This window comes from Ammospiza caudacuta, chromosome 8 (genome assembly GCF_027887145.1).
Source record: "Ammospiza caudacuta isolate bAmmCau1 chromosome 8, bAmmCau1.pri, whole genome shotgun sequence".
NCBI classification, from domain to species: Eukaryota; Metazoa; Chordata; class Aves; order Passeriformes; family Passerellidae; genus Ammospiza; species Ammospiza caudacuta.
This window is the reverse complement of record NC_080600.1, coordinates 28862257-28876672: the sequence shown is the minus strand read 5'-3', so window position 1 is coordinate 28876672 and position 14416 is coordinate 28862257. Positions and strand designations below refer to the sequence as shown.

At 64.7% G+C, this 14416-nt stretch overlaps 3 protein-coding genes across 5 annotated transcripts in view; 1 reads left to right on the top strand and 2 right to left on the bottom strand.

Moving 5' to 3' along the window:
• AAMP (angio associated migratory cell protein) overlaps positions 1-3131 on the bottom strand; it is a 5849-nt gene extending 2718 nt beyond the window's left edge. The window contains exons 1-8 of one of the 2 annotated variants that reach the window (XM_058809907.1): positions 2907-3131; positions 2186-2338; positions 1666-1785; positions 1394-1533; positions 1166-1310; positions 909-992; positions 519-634; positions 21-124 (exon numbers count right to left, since the gene is read on the bottom strand). In XM_058809907.1, coding sequence (XP_058665890.1) covers positions 21-124; positions 519-634; positions 909-992; positions 1166-1310; positions 1394-1533; positions 1666-1785; positions 2186-2338; positions 2907-2961 — 917 coding nt within the window. In that variant the 5' untranslated portion in view covers positions 2962-3131. Of the gene's footprint in view, positions 1-20; positions 125-518; positions 635-908; positions 993-1165; positions 1311-1393; positions 1534-1665; positions 1786-2185; positions 2339-2626; positions 2721-2906 lie in introns of those variants that run through there. The other variant, XM_058809906.1, reaches the window with a different exon arrangement.
• PNKD (PNKD metallo-beta-lactamase domain containing) lies at positions 2884-14416 on the top strand. Of its 2 annotated transcripts, XM_058809909.1 has the most exons (10): positions 2884-3019; positions 3421-3628; positions 11643-11758; positions 11960-12072; positions 12307-12365; positions 12492-12584; positions 12797-12960; positions 13069-13155; positions 13265-13380; positions 13571-14416. In XM_058809909.1, exons 1-10 carry the CDS (start codon positions 2992-2994, stop codon positions 13742-13744), a joined length of 1158 nt encoding a protein of 385 aa, XP_058665892.1. In that variant the 5' UTR covers positions 2884-2991; the 3' UTR covers positions 13745-14416. The 2 variants fall into 2 exon arrangements, with proteins under 2 accessions (XP_058665892.1, XP_058665891.1); XM_058809908.1 differs by lacking the exons at positions 2884-3019; positions 3421-3628 and adding an exon at positions 10653-10719.
• Positions 4331-10345, bottom strand: TMBIM1 (transmembrane BAX inhibitor motif containing 1). The gene is made up of 12 exons (XM_058809911.1): positions 10123-10345; positions 6898-7142; positions 6715-6797; positions 6580-6644; positions 6415-6468; positions 6251-6301; positions 6052-6091; positions 5879-5916; positions 5571-5658; positions 5367-5462; positions 5060-5113; positions 4331-4989 (listed from the first exon to the last, which is right to left on the bottom strand). The coding sequence occupies exons 2-12, from the start codon at positions 7112-7114 to the stop codon at positions 4846-4848; spliced, it is 930 nt and encodes a 309-aa protein (XP_058665894.1). The 5' UTR covers positions 7115-7142; positions 10123-10345; the 3' UTR covers positions 4331-4845.

The following is a 14416-nucleotide window of genomic DNA, read 5'->3' as shown; positions in this document are numbered from 1 at the left end:
GGGGCTGTCCCAACACTCACACATTACAGAAGCCCAGCGACTCCACTGAGTTGGACTCTGCCTCCTCGCCCTCGCTGATGGGTGCCTTGGGGGTCACGCTCTCCATCTTGAACACGCACACCACCTGGGTAGAGGGAGGGTGGCTATACCCCAAGGGAAGGAGACCCAGATGCACAAAGGTCCCGTTCGTACTCGATACCGAGTCTGCACCTTCATTAGAACAAGGCGCGGCCCCAAATCCTCAGCTCCCGGGAGCAAACAAGACGGAACTTCCTTCCAGGAGCCGGGCGGGACCACCCAGCCCGCCTTCACCCGCAGCACGAGGGCGCCGCCTGCCGGCTGCCAATGGCCGCACACCGGCCCCGCATGTGAGGGGTCCACAGCGCTCTTGGCTCTGCCCCGGCCCAGGACAGGGGACTTGGGGGGTCCCCAGCGCTCCTGGCTCTGCCCTTGGCTCAGAACAGGGGACTTGGGGGGTCCCCAGCGCTCATGACTCTGCCCAGCCCCCACAGACGCACCTTGCCCGTGGCAGAGTTGATCAGCTTGGCGTGACAGTCAACAGAGCCCGTCATGATCAAACTGCCATCCTGGTTGCTGGCCACACACGTCAAGGGGTCCTGATGGCCATCCTGGCCTGGGGGGTGAGTGGCAGGTATGAGCTTTATATGCCCTCCCCACAGAGCCCCAGTGAGCCTTGAAACACCATCCTGCAGCCTCCACCCTGCCTGGCTCTGCCAGCACCCCCACAAGCAACAGCCACCACTGTGACAGAGAAACCCTGTGCCAGGCTCTCTCCTGCCCTCACAGGATGCCTCCTCCCCACTCAGGCAGAAGTCAGAGCCCACTAGAATGGGCTGTTTGCCCACTGGGGAGCAGCCCAGGTGATAAACCTCTCCTTTCTTCCTTACCTTTCAGGACATGCAGCGAGGTTCCCTGCTTTAGGTCCCAGATGCGCATGGTCCCATCCTCATACCCCACCACTGCTCGCTTCCCTGGGTAAGGCAGAAATAGCAGATAGAGACAGAGATAGCAAATAGAGCCAGAGATAGCAAATAGGGCCCCCATCCCCTGCCTCCCATTCAGCACAGCCTGGGAGAAGCAGGAGGGCAGATGGCCCACACAGAGCTGGTGACATTTCACACTCCAGAGAGGCCCTGTGCCTCACCATCAGGCAGGATCCTGCCACATGTGGCTGGGCATGCTGGACCCTGAAAGGTCTTGCAGTCCCCACTGGGAATCTTCCACATCCAGGTGTTGCCATCAGCTGTACCAGCCAGAAGCACGTGGGCTTGAGGGTGCCACTCCATCCACTGGGCAGAGAGAGGGACAGGCAGTGTCACCCAGTGCTGCCACCCCACCTGCTAGCTGGGGAACCCTTCACAGCACCACTCACCTCCAAATCCCCCACCTCAAAGGACCACACCTCCTCCTTGGCATCCACCCGCCACACTTTGATAAGCCCAGACATGTCACCTGTGGCCACGAACACAGAGTCGTGACTGAAGCCGGCACAGGTGACCGAGTCCTTGTGTCCTGTGAACATCAGGGGACAGAGACTGCTCAGGCCAAGCCATGGAAGATGGCCAGGAGCACAGCATCAGCTGGAGGGAAATGTGTGCAGATAGGCACTGCTGAGAGGGGACACAGCTGCTCACTGCACCTCACCTGAGCACTCAAAGAGGAGCTCCCCGTCACTCACGCGCCACACGAAGGCCTTGTCATCCTCTCCGCCTGTCACTGCCAGCGTATTGGTCTTGGGGTCAAGGCTCACACAGAAGACAGAATCTTCACAAAAGAGCAAAGAGAGGCTGCATGGCTACGGTGCTGATCCCACCTCACCTGACGTTCCCAGGGGATCCAAACCCCACGCAGCATTGGGCCTGGGTGGGATGTCAGCAAGCTGAACTCTCAACCCATCCCAGTGGGAACCAGTTCTTCACATGGGAGAGGAGGGGCACAGGCTTTCTGCTGAGCTTAGGGCCAGCTGCTAATGGAATGGGAGGCCCAAAGGGCTCTTCTGCCAGAGCACAAGGCAGAAACAAGCCCAGGGCAGCTCTGAGTTCCAAGAAGGCTGGGAGACAGCAACCGAGCAAGGCACTCTGCACCGCTGGACTCTGGGGAAAGCCAAGACGAGACCACGTCCCGAGGAGGGTCCCAGCTGCTTCTGCCCGTGCCCAGCACTCACCGGAGTGGAGGGAGAACGTGACCTCGCTGTCGTCCTGTGCCTCCATGCCGTCCTCCACCCCCTCGTCATCCTCCGACTCCCAAGCCTCCCCATCGGGCTCTTCTGCCCCCTCGTCCTCAAAGTCCACGTCCTCCATCTCCTCGGCCAGGTCATCTGCAGAGGGCGAGGGTCAGGGCGGGGCTCGCGGCCTGCCCGGCTTGGCGGTCAGCGGGGTGGCTGCGGGCCGGGGAGCGGGGGATGCGCGATGCCGCCGGGACCGCGAGCCCCAGGGCAGGGAAACCGCAGAGGAACGGGACGCGACACGGGGAGAGGCCGCGGGCCGGGGGGATGCCCCGGCCGGGCCTCGCACCGGGGTGGGGCCGCAGCGCTCCCGGTGCCCCGGCGAGAGGCCGGACCCCCACAGGCCCTGCCCGGTGCGTGGCGCAGGGCGCCCCGTCTCACCCGGCCCGGGCGGGCCCAGCTCCACCACCTCGATGATCTCCTCGTCGCCGTGCAGGTCCAGCGCCCCCGGGTCCTCCCCGGGCTCCATGCCGACCCACCCCGCCGCCGCTGCCGCCGCTTCCGCCGCGCGCCCCGCCCCGCCCCGGCCCGGCCCGTCCCCGCCCGCCGCAGCCAACCACGGCCCGAACCCGCGCGCGGATCCCGCCCTTTCCGCCGGCAGCGCGGGCCGGCCCCGCCCTGCGCGGTGCGTTCTGGGAGATGTAGTTTTCTGCGCACGGACCTTGCGGCGCAGCCCGCTGACAGTCCCTGAGTGGCGAAACTGCAGCTCCCGGCATGCAGCGGAGCCGCTGGTGCACACCGGCACCATGGCGGCGGCGCGAGGCGGATTGCGGGGTAACGGCGGGCGGGCGAGCGGGTGGGCAGGAGCAGGGGGCAACCCCGGGGCGGGGGCACTGGGACCGTTCCGCCACCTCCCTCACGGCACCGCTCCGCGGCTTTCGGCACAAGCGCCCGAGACGGACGCACCCCCGCCCCGCCCTGCCCCGCCGAGGAGAGGGCGTAGGGCCGCGCCCCTCTTGTGTTGGTCACGCCCCCGGCGCAGGGCCCATCTTCGAGCGCCCCCTGGCAGAAGGGCAGGGCCTATGGCAGGGGGATGCAAATGGAGACGGACAGGGAAGAGGGCAGGGATAAGGACAGGGAAGAGAGCCGGGGTAAGGACAGGGACAGGAGCTTCAGGCTGGGCCCCCCACACTCTACCCCATGGCTGCCCCTCCCTTATGCTTCTCTCCCCGCAGGACTGCTGGTGGCAGCCAAAGCTCCAGGCACGGGCTGGGGGCGGCGGGACGCCCGGGGCACACGGCTCTTTGGGCAGAGCTGCCCCCGGCCCGCGGGACAAGGGGCCGGTCAGGAGCCAGTCAGGAGCGGGGGGCTGCCCGAGGGCGTGGAGTACATCCCCACACGCAAGAAGGGCAAGAACCCGATGAAGCCGGTGGGGGTGGCCTGGTGAGTGGCTCACTGGTGGGACAGGTCGGCACTGGGAGGGCCGGGGTGGAACAGGGGACTTGGGGGTCTGTACAGGGCGCTGTCCATGCAGCCCCAGCGTGGCACAGCACCCTTGCTCCCCCACCCACTCTCTCCATCTCCTTGACTGCTGGCTGTCCTGCAGGGCCATTGGGTTGCCTTCCGGCATCATCCTCTTCCTCCTGACCAAGCGGCAAGTGGACAAAACCCGCCTTGAGCAGCAAAAAGCCCGCCGAGCAATGATGGAAGCCAACCAGGGCAAGTACGATTCAGAGAGATACGGCAGGATGGCCAGGGGGGCATAGCTATGCTGCTGGCCATCTGGTGACACCAGCCCATGAACACATGACAGTGGCATCTGCCCTGCCTGTCCAGACCATGAAGTGGTTGTGGAGCTGAATAGGAACAAATAAAGTGAAACACCTCAGTGCCACTGTGGTCGCTCCCTCAATGCCCAGCCCCAGACTCTGCCTGCCTCAGCAGGGGGGGCCCCAGCTGTTCTGCAGCTGGGCTTCTGCCCACATCAGCAGGGGCTACAGGCAAGGGAGGGAGGCCAGCATTGGAGCAGTGTGACCTTGGCTTTCCCTTCCCAAATCAGTGTTTGTGCTGCACCAGGCCGCAGCCCCCACTGAGTCTGCCCACAGGTTTTCTGAGGGAGTTGCCACACGAGTAAGACTGGGACTGTCTGGAAAACTGAAGTGTTTTATTTAGCAAGTGCAACTTTGCCCACATCCGTGGCTGCAGGGCCTCTGCAATGTGAGCTCTGCCACAGAGGTCCCAGCTGCCCCCTGCCCACACCGGGCACAGCCACAGCCCAGGGAGGGGGCATGGCCAGAGCCACATTTAAGGCACAGAGTGAATGGCACCAACTGTTCTCTGCCAAAACATCCCAACATGACCCCAGCAGCCACTGCCAGCTCCCTGTGCCCAGGCAGGGCTGTGACATTCCGCTGCCAGCCCAATGCCATTGGCACAGCCTCCCTAAGCGGTGCCAGAGCTGGGCTAAACTGCCTAAACGCTGGCAACCAGTCCCCCCACTGCCCTCAGAGCTTGTTGGGGGATGATCAAGGGAAGCCCTTTCCTTAGCAGCCTACAGGTAGGAATGCCAAAGCATTAAGAGTCACAGTAAGCAGACTATCCTGTACAGAGACCAGAGGAGGGGTGGGGGCAGCTGGAGAGGGACAGGAGGAGTCCCAGGGCTAATCCCGGCCCACTATCTGCAGGAGGAAGGTGAAGATGTAGATGATGTCAGTGTAGATGGTGAGGGCACCGTAGATATACTCTTCGGGGCTCAGCGTGTTCTTCCTGTTTCCCAGCACGAGCTGGGTGTCATAGGCAAGGAACTGCAGGGACAGAGGGTGTCAGGCAAGGAGCAGGGGGAATTCCTCCCTCCCCAGTGCCCGCCCCACTCACCAGTGTGAAGGCGATGGCCCCGATGGCCGCGTACAGCATGTGGAGCCAGGGCACCTGCACGGGAAGGGAGCACAGCACGGTGAGCCGGGTGCAGGCAGGCAGCAGGCGAGGCAGGGCATGTCCTGCCTCCTCCCGGCTCCCGAGGGGCTGCTGCCGATGCTGACACACCGTCTCCCTGCAGGCAGGCTGCCTTCCACATCCTGCTTCCAGCAGAGGGACCACGCAAACCCCCCGCCGGCCCCAGCCCTGGGGACAGCCAACCGGGAACACCCAGGCTCCTCACAGCCCCTCTCTCCTTCCCACTCACGTATTTGAAGGAGAGGACGATGGCAGTGATGATCCCGGTCACCATGACCACGATGCCCAGCACGCAGAACAGCCCCGGACACGATGTAAAATCAACCTGATATGGAGGGGGGACACACAAATGTCACAGGAGAGCCCAGGGTGTCCCCACTGACCAGCTCCCCACACCTGGCCCACAGAGGGCAGGGGGCATCTTTCTCCTTGCCTTGGTCTGGAAGCAGAAGATGGTCACAACGATGGCCACAATGGCGGTGATGAGCATGGCAATCAGGACAGCTTTCGTGTTGTACATGCTACAGACAAAGAAAATCACCTCCCACATCAGTATCCTCCTGCCAGAGGGGTGCTGGAGACCCTCCCTCACAGCCCCAGTCCTGGACAGGAACTCTGCAGTCCCTGAGCCCAAGGGACTGGAGCATCCCCTGGCTCCTGGCAGCCTCTCAGCTGAGCTGGCTGCAGAGTGGGGGACGGGAGGGACCCCAGATCTATAACCACAGGGTCCCCAGGGCATACCTGGCAATGGTGCCCGTCATCAGCCCCATGGCCAGCGTCTGTGGGAGAGAAGGGTGAGCTCAGTAGGCTGCTCAGCTGCCCACATGTCCTCCTGTCCCTCCCAGCACACCCAGGGGGAGCTGGGGTTCCACGGGGGCACCACCAGGACCCCCTGCCAGTCCCAGCCCACTCACAAAGATGCTCAGCAGGATAATATTCCAGGGAAAGCGTCTCCTGAGAACGAAACAGGAGAGAGGTAAGTTAGTGACAGCAACCATGTCATGTCCCCCTACTCCCCACTACCCAGGGCCAGCCCCAGGCAGGAACCTATCTTGATGTTCTGGAGACACCCCCCAAACCCACACACCCACCCCGGGGGCCCTAGGGGCTCACCGGGGACCCTGGCAGCAGGCCAGCACCAGGTAGGTCACCAGGAACACAGCACTGCAAGGAGAGACAGCAGGTGTGAGTCCCACAGATCCCACAGGATCAGCCTGGGAGGCTCTGGATGTGGGGGCACGAGCTGGGGGGACACGAGCTAGCAGAGCCCTACTCACTATGAGGCGTAGTAGATGGCAACATTCCTCTGGACGAAGGAGCGGACAGGGTGGCTGTGGGACAGCAGGGACAATGTGAGAGAGAGGAGACAGCAGCTACTGTCCCTCTGAACAACCCCCCGAGGAACTCAAGCTCCTCTTTTTCAGGAGGAACCCTCTACTCACACAAAGGTGAACACAGAGATGATTCCCACTGTCACCAGGAGCTGCAAGGAGATGATGGCATAGACCTGCAAGAGACAGGGGGGTCAGCACTCAGCCCCCCACCCTGACAGGTGCCCCTGGCCCCTTGGGACTCACCTTGCGGATGAAGGCGTGCCGGACTTTCCTATCCTCCCAGTCAACTGATTCGAAGGCAGAGCCATCCCCGAGGCCACTGTCACCTGCGGGGGACAGCCCTCAGCACCAGGGTCAGCATGCAGCCCCTCACAGCACCCCTGTTTCTAGTACCCTCCCCCAAATAAAGCAAGGTGCCCCACTTACCGAACCGCATGGGCATGGACGGCATGGCCATGCCGGGATGAGGGTACCCCCCTGACGCTGGGTACCCCCCTGGCTGCGGGTACCCCGCCCCCGCAGGGTACCCCCCAGGCTGCGGGTACCCCCCGCCATAGTGGGGCGGCTGGGGGTACCCGCCGGGGGGCGGGGGGTAGAGGGGGTTCTTGTCATCGTAGAGCGGGGGGGCGCTGGGACGCGACATGCCGGCTCCCTGCACCTCCCACGGGCACCTGCAGGGGACAGAAGGCGCGGAGGCTTCAGCACAGCTCACCTGGGCAGCACCTGTTCGGTGAGTGCAGCCGCAGGGACAGGGACAGAGGGGATCGTGCAGCCACAAATCCTCCCCCTCCCACTTTAATAGCGGCTCCTAATGAGTATGGGCAAGGTGGCCTCAATGCCAGCAGGTCAATAAGAGACCAGGGATATCCCTTGGCTGGGGCCACCCGCATTCCTGTGCCCTGAGTCCCCGGCACCCGCGTCAGTGGCCAGCCGCGGGCAGGGCACAGCCACGCGCTGACTCAGGCTGTGCCGGGCCGTGACCTTTCCACAGGGACCTGACTTCTCCTGTCTTTGAAGCCTTCCCCTGAGATTGCCAGGGAGGAAGGAGCAGCACCCCTGGCTGGTCTGTGGCTCCTGGTGGCACCACACTGAGGACAAATGGCATCACACTGCCAACTGCCTGGGATGGAAACACAGGCTCTGATCGTCATCACAGCCACGCAGATCCCACTGCCACTCCCATTTCAGGGGTGTCCCCCACCCAACAGCCGCATGCGTCACACAGGGGCTCCAGAACTCCTGAGTCCCTTATAAGGGGATGTGACACCCACATCCCCTCTACAGGAGATGGACTCTACCTCGGGCAGCAGACCTGGGACCCCCCTGGGGCTGAGCTCCCCTCCCCAGCCACACCAGGCCCCCTCACAGAGCCCCCGGCAGCTGTGAGCAGGCAGCCCAGGCTCAAGGCCAGCTGGGCTTGGTCCCAGCAGGAGGAGGAGAAGGAAAGCAGGATCTCCAAGGCCAGGAAAACAACAGCGCTGCCAGTAGAGAGTGCCAGGCCTTTACCCACCTCCCACCCTCTCAGCACTGGCACCCCAGAGCCCAGGAAGGTGCCAGGACTCCCCAGTACCCTCCTGCCCGCAGCGATGATGTGATCTTGGGACCATCCCAGGGAAGGAACGAGGATCTGTTGCTAACCAGGCCCAGACCAGGAGGGGATTGGGCCCTTCCTCCTGTGTGACGCCAGTGTTTCCTTCCCGCAGCCTGGGGCACACCCATGCCAGCCATGCCGGGCTGGGAGAGCAGTTCTGTCCCTCCATCCCTCCTGCCACCCAACTGTGCCAGCCACGGCAGAGCTGCCACAGTCACACTGCCCTTCCTCATGGTAATGACGACAGCACCAAAAATAAATAACCGGCGTGGCAGTGACCATGCGGACAGGAAGTTCACTTTCTCCACACTGGTTTCCCAGAAAGCACAGGGGACCCCCTGGTACCGCCTCATCTGTGGGGCCAGGGAAGGGCCCAAAACAGGACCTTGACCCTAGGAAAGCCTCTGTGACTGACACTTAAGTTACAGGGGGACCAGAGTCCCCAGGAAGGAGCCCAGGTGTCTGGGGAAAGCGGGGTGTATTTGGCTGGCACCAGATCAGCAGGGTCCTACTCTGTGCCCATGACCAGCACCTTGGGACTGCTCCAGCCCCTCGGGACTGCTCCAGCCCCTCCTGCTTCCACTGCATTGGGGTAGCCTTGGGCATGGGGAAGGAACCAGCCTGACGGGTCCCAGCAGCTGCCACACCCAGGGAAGCAGGCAGACGAACCCTCCTCGGTCCATGGCACTGCACGGTCCCGAAACTCAGGTCACCAGCTGGATGGTAGATGGCAACCCGGGGCCAGCTCAGTGGCATGACACGGTCCCTGGGGACAGGGTGCTACGCTGCACTGGCACCGTGACTCAGCACAGATAAGGCACATATAGCAGGCACATGGGGCACAGCCAACCATCATCCCTTCCACAATCTCACGGGCAGCACAGGGTTGTGTCCCCACCATCCACCGTGGCACTCCTGCCAGACTTGGGCCCCTGCCACAAGCTCCACAGGTTCCTGGGGGAAACACAACCACCTTAGGAGGGGATCATGGTTTGGGGCACGGGACAGAGCTCCCCACATTCAGGCTGCCTGAGAAAACACCTCACTCTTGAAGAACTTGGAAGCTCCCACCAGTACAGCACGAGTTGCTACAACACAGCCTAGTATGGCGCAGCAGAGTGGCACAGCCTGGCATGGCATGGCACAGCCTGGTACAGTACAATAGGGCACAGCGGCCTCCTGCAGCACAGCACGGCTCAGTACAGCACAATCCAACAGCACAGCACAACTTGTCCCGGCCTGGCCCAGCCCAGGCCAGTCGTGCTCAGTTGACACAAGAGTCAGTAGGGCCTACCCAGGTGGGATGTCCCCACTGGCCTACACCACTCACACAGACACAAGCTTGCTGGGGTTCGGCATCGCCTCTCCCACATCCCTGCCCCTCTGCAAGCTCTCTCCCGGGGGCACAGACATGGGACAGAGGCGTCCTCCTGTGCCTCAGCCCCAGCACCCCCAACTACCCAGTGCTGGTCCCCACACACCCCCACGGCATCACCTCCACACCTTGCCGAGCACAAACCCGTGCCCACCCCTCCCGAGACACCCCACGGGGTCCGTGAGGACACTCATGTCCGTGAGGACACTGTCCACAGCACAAGTGTCGCTGCCCTCCCACGAACCACCCGCACCTCGCCCCAATTCCCTGCCACGCCATCGCGTAGGGTCCGGAAAACAGCACCAATGCCACAGAGGACCCCGCGCGTAGGCGTCCCGTCCCCCCGCGTCCCTCACCGCGGGACCGCGCTCCGTTCCCCTTCCTCCCGCCGCCGGACCCCAACCCGACGTGCCCCCACCCACTCCGGTGACGGGAGCGGGGTGTCGCAGCGCGTCCCCGCTGTTTAGCGACCGGCCGCCCACCCCTTCAGTCCCCGTTGGCCTCCGGGACGCTCGGGAGAGCGCTGGGACAGCCCCTGGCCGGCTGTGGCACCGGAGGGCGCAGGGTCAGGGGGGTGGGGGGACGAAGCGGGCGGAGGGGAGTCGAGAGAAGGAGGGGGATCGCCGGGGGCCGCGGGCGGGGCTCGGGAACGGCGGGGGTCGCGGCGCGGGGCGGGCCGCCCTACCTGCTGCGCGCTGCTCCGCCGGGCTGCGGCCGCCGCCGGACGGGACGGGCCGGGACGGGCCGGGCCGGGACGGGTCGGACGGGGCGGGGGCAGCCAACGCCCACCGCGCCCCCCCGCGGCGGCTCCGCGCCCTGCACCCGGGGCGGCCGGTACCGGCGGCGGGGCGCGCTGTCCTTCCCGCCTGTTGCTCCCGGGGCCGGACCCCGCTGCCCTCGCCCGTCCCCCCGGGATTTCCCTCCCGCCGGCTCTGACGTCACTCAGGGACCCCCTTCCTCACCAATGACGTCAGCGGGGGGACACCCCTCGCGGCGGCGGGGGGGGGAATCCCCTCCTCTCGGGGGGTGACGCGAGCGCGGGGCCGAGCGTTGCCCCCCCCGCTCCCTCCCGGTGCCGCGGCGGCGGCGGGGCCGGCAGGGGGCGCGGCGGGCGCGTGACGCCGGTTGGCGGCATGGCCGCGGGGCCCGGCGGGGCGGCGGCGGCGGCGGCAGCGGCCGGGGCGCGCGGGCTCGGGGCCGCCTGCCTGCGCCTCCTCCGCCGCGCCCGCCGCGCCGCCGCCGCGCTCATGGCTTTCGCCGCCCCGCTGCTGTTCCGCCTGGGGTGAGTGACCGAGAGAGCGAGAGAGCGAGTGAGCGGGGCCGCTGCGGGACCCCCGCGGGGAGGCAGCCGCCACCGCCCGCCTTTGTGCTGCCGCCGGGAGGGAGGGCCCACCGCCTCCCCTGCTCCTGCGGAGCCGCCCGGGGAGGAACCTGCGGCCGCGCCGGCACCGGGACACCGGGCTGGGCTCAGCCCGCGCCGGCCGGGGGCGTGGGGGCGGGCGGTGTCAGCCCGGCCGCCGGGCCGGGGATCAGCCACCGGCTCCCCCCGCGCGGTGCCGGTGCCCTCCCGTGCGGGGCGCCTTCTCTCGGGTGTCGCCGTTCATCTGCCCCGGTGCTCCGGCCCCTGGTCCCCGGTTTCGGGCTCCCACCGCTACTACATGCTCCCGGTGTGCCATCCAGGGGTGCCCTCGGCCGGGAGTGGGCTTTGCAGCCCAGGTCTTTACATGTCCGTCATTGCAGCATTCCCCGTCCCGTCCCAAATTGCTGCTGTGCAAACGGGGTGATCCCTCCGAGCCCCGCAGCCTGATGTCTTTTGCACCCCCACATGCACGGGGGCATTTCTTGCCTCCCTTTTCCTCGGCCCATTCTCTTTCTTGATTCCTCTGACTATGGCAGGCTTGGGCACGTCTCTTCCCCGGAGCATGGAGAGGAACATCCAGCTCCAGCCCCTCCTGGTGAGCAGCAATGACCCCCTAGTCCTTGCTGCTCGAAGGAGCTGGAGGATGCCTTCTCGGGGAACCAGTCCTGTCCTCACTACACATCTGGGGTGTGGGGTACACACACAACACCTCTAGCCCCCACGAATGCCAAAGTGGCCCTGTATGTATTCCCTGTGCGAGTCACAGCCGCGGCAGTAGCCCCCTTCCCAAGTGGGCTCCTTACGGGACCTGGGGTTTAATGCCTAGGGGTGTCTGCCCTCCCTAGGTACAGCCTGTACGCCCGCACACGCCTGGGCTACCTGTTCTACCAGCGGCAGGTGAAGAAGGCGCGGGAGCGGTACCCGCACGGCCACTCCGTGCCCCAGCCCTACTGCTTCCCTGGTGAGTCCGGACAGTCCCTCCTCACCTCGGCCCTGCAGTGTCCCCAGCACCGGCGCTTTGGGCTGGGGAGGTGTTGCCATCACTGAATTGCCCGAAGCCTGTTTAACTAAGAATTTGATGTAAGATGTGGGGAGTTTGACCTGGACTCCTCCTTTTCCAGCAGGGGGGGATGATGCCCTGATTGTGTCTCTTCCCCCGCAGGGGTGAAAATCCTGCCCATTCCTGTCCTCTCCAACAACTACAGCTACCTGGTCATCGACACTGGCTCCAGCCAAGCGGCCGTCATCGACCCCTCTGACCCGCTGGCTGTACAGGTGAGACCCCCACAACCACTCTGACCTGGTGTTTGGCTGTCTCCAGGTGAGGGTGTCCCATGTCTCTGTATTTTGGGGTTAGAGAGGAGCAAATTTGCCCCTAATCTGCAGCCCTTAATGCCCAAGGCAAGACTGGAGCATGACAGGGGAGCTGGGAGAGATAGAGTTCAGGGAGGAAACTGGTACTTGGGTTCTCTGTCCGCCCTTATCTCTCTGTCCATATTTCTTCCCCAGGCTGCCATCGAGGAAGAGGGGGTGATGCTGGAAGCCATATTCTGCACACACAAACACTGGTAAGGGGCAAGAGGAGGCTCTGGACGGGTTGGTAGCTGCTGTGAAGGCAGGCCCACCTGAGGTGACCCCCAGCCCTGCCCCATTTAGTGGGGGAGTATTGGGGGGTCTGACCTCCCTGTCTGCAGGGACCACAGTGGAGGGAATGAGGCGCTCTGCCAGAAGCACAGCTCCTGCAGGGTGTATGGCAGCGCGCTCGACGCCATCCCACGGCTCACCAAGTAAGTCCTGCACCTCACTAGCACCCCTGTAAATCTGGGGGGGCTTCATTACCAACCACCACTGTCTGCAGCACTCACCCAGCAGTCCATCCCCCCAGTTCCATGTTGGGCAGTGTCCTGGCACACTCCTGACACCAGTGTGCTAGAAGGGGTGCCAGGGGAGGTGCTGGGTTTGGGGGAGCACCCTGACGGTGCCCCCTGTTCCCGCACAGCCCACTTACAGACAGGGAGAAGGTGACCGTGGGCTGCCTGACCTTCGAGGCCCTCGCCACGCCTGGCCACACTGTGGGCCACATGGTCTATGTGCTGGACGGGGGCCCCTTTGGCAGCCCACCCTGCCTCTTCTCCGGGGACCTCCTCTTCCTCGCTGGCTGTGGTGAGTGCAGCCAACCCCAGACAGGGGCTTGGGGGTTATCCCATCCTGGGATGGGCTTAGGGGTTCCCCCCAGACCCCCCCATGACAGGCAGTTGTGTGGGGGTGCAGGCAGGCCGTTTGAGGGCTCCCCTGAGACCATGCTGGCCTCCCTGGACGTGGCCGTGAGCTTGGGCGAGGACACGCTGCTTTGGCCGGGTGAGTGTCCCCAGCAGCCGGGCAGAGCTGCTGCTGTCCCCCTAGCCCCACTGCCAAGGGGGAGAGCTGGGTGGGGGTGATGCTAAGGGCTGCCTGTGGGGGTCCACAGGCCACGAATACGCACTGGAATGCCTGACCTTTGCCAGCCTCCTGGAGCTGGACAATTCTGCGCTGGAGCAGAAGCTGCAGTGGGTGGTGCAGCAACGCCAGGAGAAGAGGAGCACGGTGAGGCATGGGGGTCCCTGGGGGCAGCCCCCACCATCCCAACCCCTCACGGGGTTCCCTTGGCAGGGATGCTGCACCCCAACACCCTCTTGCATGGGGGGTGCCATGGGGCTGGGGGCTCTGGGGGCGTTCCCAGCTCCCTGCCAGGGGTGCTGCCTCCAGCAGGGGAGCTGAGCTGCTGCCCCCACAGTGCCCCTCCACGCTGGGGGAGGAGCAGACCTACAACCCCTTCCTGCGGACCCACCGGCCCGAGCTGCAGGAGGCGCTGGGGCTGTGGCAGGCCGGGGGGGAGGACCCCGACGCTTTCCGTGCCCGGGTCCTCAAGGAGGTGCGGAGGCGCAAGGACCTCTACCAAGCCACCTAGATCTGTCCCCCCTGCCCGGGCCCCCCCTTTCCACGGGGCCGGGTGATGGTTGGGCACAGGGGGCCTAAGGCTCTGTGGTTTGTTTTGCTGTGAATCTCCCTCCTGGGGTGCAGGGTTGGGGGAAGAGTGGACACCCCCTTAAGTGGGCACCCCATAAGTGATCCTTGCCTTTGCTCCCTCCAACTTGGGGGTCACCAGCTGTCACGTAGAAGCACCTCAATCCCTTCTTGGGGGGTCTGTAGCCCTCCACCTCAATGCTGGGGCTATAGGAATGGCACCAAGGGCTTCTCCTACAATCTCCCACCCACTCCCCCGTTTTTCTGGGAGTCTCAAATTTCCCCATCACCACCACCACCACTCAGCCCCCTCCCCCGTTTTTCTGGGAGTTTCCTATTTCCCCACCACCACCACCACCACTACTCAGGCCCCTCCCCTTAAGCCCCCAGTGTTGTGAATCTCCTTTGTGGGGGCTGGGATGGAGCCAGCAAGGGGAGGCGGGCCGGCAGTACTACCTCCAGGCACGGGGCTCCCATCTTTGACGCCGGAGCCCCCTGTACGCACACACATGCACGCACACACTGGGACGGGGCCAGAGGGTCGCACTGCTGGGGTGTGGCGGGTGCTGCTTCGCTGGAGATCGGAGCCACAATCACCCGCACGCCCCAAATAAAA

Bases quoted from the DNA above. Each gene is read 5' to 3' on its own strand.
- PNKD (XM_058809909.1), top strand. From the start codon at position 2,992: ATGGCGGCGGCGCGAGGCGGATTGCGGG. The intron at 3,629-11,642 runs GTGAGTGGCTCA...TGCCCTCCCTAG, and splicing joins AAGCCGGTGGGGGTGGCCTG to GTACAGCCTGTACGCCCGCA. The intron at 11,759-11,959 runs GTGAGTCCGGAC...CTTCCCCCGCAG, and splicing joins CCAGCCCTACTGCTTCCCTG to GGGTGAAAATCCTGCCCATT.
- TMBIM1 (XM_058809911.1), bottom strand. From the start codon at position 7,114: ATGTCGCGTCCCAGCGCCCCCCCGCTCTACGATGACAAGAACCCCCTC. The intron at 6,645-6,714 runs GTGAGTCCCAAG...TGTCTCTTGCAG, and splicing joins GGCACGCCTTCATCCGCAAG to GTCTATGCCATCATCTCCTT. The intron at 5,917-6,051 runs GTGAGTGGGCTG...TCTCTCCCACAG, and splicing joins TTATCCTGCTGAGCATCTTT to ACGCTGGCCATGGGGCTGAT.